Raw genomic sequence first — 4,845 nt, 5'->3', positions numbered from 1 at the left:
TTTGTTGAAGATTAGTAGTTATGTTAACCCTTAGAAAACTAAAGTTTCATAGTTTTAACAGTTTCACCCCTGACATCTACTTAAATGATGTTATATTAGGGTTTAATAAATTAAAAGTGATTAATATAAAGAATAGAATCCAGAACTTAATTTCAGAAATATGTAAAACAAGAAAATTAAAAAGTTCAAAGGAAGTAGAGAAAACATCTTTATACAAGGAAACATTTACATCTTATTCAAACAGACAGAAGCACAGGATCTATGAGAGAGAAATATTCAAAAGGTCAATGTGTCGTTTCATTAAGGTCTTTATCCAAAAATTAACAGTAAGAAAATGAAATATTTATTCTGGATATAACTTAGGGACTCCTTTGATAGAGATCCTGCACCTCAATCTTTAACTGTTGTATAGAACTGAATGGTTCTCGTTTACTTTTACCACTGATGCTGACTCAGATACATCTGATTGATTAATTTATACCAAAACATTTGATTTAAGTCATAGATTCCAAAATAATAACTACAGCAGATACATTATATAAATCTAAAGAAAGGTAATACTTTATCCTAAAGTCAGTTTGTTAGTTTTCTTTTTACTTTGTGTCAGTCATCTAAAAATCAATCATTAATATTATTATATTAACTAAGCGTGCTTGTAGCGACAGTGGAGAGGAAAAACAGGAAGAAACCTCCAGCAGAACCAGGCTCAGTGTGAGTGGCCATCTGCTAAGGCCGACTAATAATAAACAAAATAATTATTTAAACATCCCACTAAAACTGGAGATAAATACAGGGATTTTTAATAGGTATCTAATGAATTATATGGGCATCAATTAAATATATTGATTTCATTTCAGGAAGTGAATATAGGCATCAGAGTTTCTATGGAAACAGTCTTAGTCCCGCCTCCTTGACTTTGATGAATTAATTGATGATGTGCTTCAGCTTTGTGTAATTATATTCATTTAATAAAATGTAAACAAGATATTTATTTGAGGCCCATATAATGAATGATACATTTAGTAAAATAACTCTTGTAATTATTTTTTATTTAAATAAGTTAATGACACATTAAAGTAATTATTTTATGTTATTTATTGAAAGTATTCTCGTCACCGTAGGTAGCTTTAAGGGAACGGGTGGGGATTGAAACCCCCAGATGGGGGGAGATTTTTAATAACTTTAACGAGCAGAAGTTTGAAGATCGAAGAGTCATGGAAGCTGCTGCGGGTGGAGAAGGTGAAAAGAGGCAGATCCACATTAACGACTTGCGAAGTGAATGACAATGTGCACAGGGTGACCCATTGAAATAAAATATTTACAACGTTAAAAGAAAAATGTGATTATGTATAACAAGGCTGGAAAAGAGTTGAATCTGTCACCAAGTGCAGTGAAGTGGATTTTCAGGAAGGTAATATTTCTCCTTAGCTCACTGAAATGCAGGCTGCCAAGAGCAGCGATCTGGGCCTGATGCCATCTACTCTACTGTTTGAAAGCAGGCTCCAAATATGCCTTACCTATATTACCATCATAAATGCAAATGTTTACTCTGCATATTTTTTAAAGTGCATTAAAAGATTTTGCATGCAAAATAGTTCATGTAAAAAAGAAGGCGGCATCTGCTAGTAAAATCGAAAATGTTTATTACAGGCTTGTTCTGCTGGAGAAGAATCAAAAAAGAGGATCAAACCAAACACAGAACTGACTTTAATTGCTTTTTTAGTATCCAGAGCTTCATCCTAAAAAAAAAAAAAAAAACTAGGGCTGAAGTTATTATTTTAGTGATCGATTTAATCTATCCAATTTTTTTTTTGGATTAATCAATTCCTTTAGAATGAACATATTTACTAAGTTAACATTGAAATTAAGAAAAAATAGTCTCTATTGTGAATTTCAGATAATTATAAATGGCTCAATTATGCTGACAAATACAGTAATTAGATGAATAAAATGAATCTTTTCAGTCTCCAATGGGAAATCTTAAAATTGTGTCTTTCTTACTGCTGTAATTCGGTTATTCTTTCAGCTAATAGCGTGTTTTAGAGCCTTTGTTCTACTACTCTAGGTAACATTTTGATTTGACTACCAAATAGTTGATGATAATTTTAATAATCGATGGTTTCAGCTCTAAAAAAGCCTGTAGGGTTGGAGTAGGAGGAGAAAGAAGGAAACAAGTGCCGGGAATCGTCCAAAGAGACTGAACAAAAAAAGTCTTTGTATGCCCTGACTTTGTAGAATGTTATTGGAGACTTCCCAACACTTACATTCCTGCCAGCAGCTGGTGGATGCTCTGTTAGTGTTTCCCAACTCTGGTTCTTGATGCAACCTGCCCTGCATGTTGCAGATGTTTCCCAACTTCAGTACTTTTAATATAGGTTGGTGCATAAAATGCTTCTTTCTTAACTTCATTTACCCTGTCCTTCCTTTTTTCTCCTTGTATCGTCTCTTTTCTTGCAATCTTTTCTTCTGTCCTCCCTTTCTTTCCCTCTTTTCATTGTCCTCCCTTTGCAGATTATATACGGTATTACCCCTAACTAAACCTTGAGCTTTAGTACTGGAAACTCTACAAATCTGACTCTGGAAAAGTATTGAAAACTTGGATGAAAAGTGTGTTTTAATCTGGCAATAGATGTGGAGCATTTCTTTGTAACAAACGTTACCTGAAGAGTTGGGGTGAGAAACCATGTCTGATTCATTTTATTGACCCAAGATCGCTGTAGCTTCAACTTAGACTTACACAAACTTTATTGTCATTTTATATACAGAGTATATAAAAAATGAAATTTCAATACATACAGCTTTTGGACAGCAGCTTAGCAGTGAAATGAACATTTCCATTTATAAAGTGCAGAAGTGATCAGAATGTGAACAGTGTAGGAGAGACATGGTGCAAAAGGCATTGATGTGGAAGGTTCAGAGCAGTGCAAAAATAGATAAATGTAGTGCAAAATTCAGTAGAACACCGAGTTGAGTTATATTTAATTAAAGGGATTTGAAAATTTGCTATGTAGTGCAAGTATGATGTTTACGGTGTGATGCAGAGTACTGATTTGTGACTTGATTAGTTTTCAGTAGTTTAACAGTCTCATGGCAGCGGGGAATAAGCTGTTGCAGAACCTGCTGGTCCTCCATCGCATGAATGCAGGAACAGCATTCAAGAGAGAGACCAGCATGAGAGAGCTTTAGGGAACTATCCTGCAGCTGGCTACCAACACAACATACAGTCCAACAAAAATAATATTTTGCTCCTGAAATGAATTCCTGTAATAGTTGCACGCCATTGTTAACTGCTGAGTGGATCTGTCTGGGCATGCAGCTATTAGGGGAGAATCATTAAAGCAGCTAACTGTTATTTTTTATCTGGCAACGACACGATTCTCTGCCTGTGTTATCTCAGCCAGCCAGCTCTCCATCCCAGAATACTGCTAAGAAATCAGATATCCAAAGAATCCTCATTTATTACCTGCTGTATTTGTTCTATGTTATATTTTCCAATGAGGATATCCCTGAATGAGCATTTAATAGCATCATACATATAATACTGTCAAAAAAGACTACTACCATCATTCAGAATATTGCTTCCACTAAATATATTGCAATACAGACTAATTTTAAGGAATGTAAACACAAGATAAGAAAGAAAAACTGTTTATAGTTTACTCTATAAAGTGTTATGCTTAGAAACCTCAGCTCTTGATCATAAGTCTTTTCTCCAGTCTTTTTGTAAATCTGTTTAATTCCCTCGTCCCGGTTTGCAGGATGGGAGCCAAGTGGCAGAGGATCCGCAGCATCCTCAACCCTCGGATGCTGAAGCCCAAACACGTCTCTTCATACTCTAACACCATCAACGAAGTGGTGACGGACTTCATCCGCCGCGTGGCCTGGCTGAGGGAAACCAGCGGACAGGGGGTCATGGTGAATGACCTGACGGAGGAGCTCTATAAATTTGCATTTGAAGGTACGCTGACGGTAAACAAACTGCTTTCGTTTAAACTTAAAAATAGAAGATATTATGGTCGTCTTGGTAACAGCAGGGGTAGAAGTTTGGATGTATGTGGATGAAATCAACAACTTTTATCTCCTACAGTCAATGAGGGCATTCCTTTAGGGTATTTAAAAGTAGACTGTCCAGCCTTACACTGACGTACATCAGTCGGACAAGACTCAGACTCTTCGCTCTAAAACAGACCAATCACAGAGCAGGAGGCGGGAATTAATGCTGGCATTTTGCAGCAGATGTTTTCCTGTAACCATAACAGTGAGGATTACATGTTTTAACCCTTTATAGGAAACTCAGTGAAATACTTTGAAAATCAATATTTCAAGCCAATAGTGTTATTGGAATCCAGGACAAGACCTTATTACCTTTGTAACATTCAAAAAATATGGATATTTTGACGGCACAAATTTATGTCAATGTAATAAGAAACGCCAACTTGCCGGAATATATTATGACAAAAAAAAAAAAGTACTTCTGTAAGAAATTCATGAAAACCACTGTGAGAGCGACAGAAACACATGTTTTTTGGTACAACATAACCTTACAGGCATTAATGCTGATACTGGCACTTACATTTTTTAGTTTATAAACCTAAATATAATTGTAAACTAGGCTCCTTAACTTTTTAACTTTTTCAATTAGCTTTTTACCTTTTTCTCTTAACTTTCTTCTCCAACTTAATTTCCAGTTGGTAATATATCATTCAAGGGCTCATCTGATTGGTCAAATGCCACAGTAAGATTTACAGCCATGTAACAGCATCTTTGCTGAATGGCTGGATATACACTCACCGGTCACTTTATTAGGTACACCTGTCCAGTAACGGGTTGGACCCCCTTTTGCCT

General features: G+C 35.6%; 1 protein-coding gene across 1 annotated transcript in view; it reads left to right on the top strand.

Moving 5' to 3' along the window:
* The window catches only part of LOC107095844 (cytochrome P450 27C1), a 23,724-nt gene that overhangs the window by 5,251 nt on the left and 13,628 nt on the right, over positions 1-4,845 (top strand). Inside the window, exon 3 of the mRNA XM_015392200.1 lies at positions 3,759-3,958. Within this exon, the coding sequence (XP_015247686.1) occupies positions 3,759-3,958 (200 nt within the window). The remainder of the gene's footprint in view (positions 1-3,758; positions 3,959-4,845) is intronic.

The sequence above is a fragment of the Cyprinodon variegatus genome, unplaced genomic scaffold (assembly GCF_000732505.1).
Source record: "Cyprinodon variegatus isolate N-32 unplaced genomic scaffold, C_variegatus-1.0 Scaffold578, whole genome shotgun sequence".
Lineage (NCBI taxonomy): Eukaryota > Metazoa > Chordata > Actinopteri > Cyprinodontiformes > Cyprinodontidae > Cyprinodon > Cyprinodon variegatus.
The sequence above is the reverse complement of the archived record's forward strand: the minus strand, read 5'-3'. Positions and strand labels throughout refer to the sequence as shown.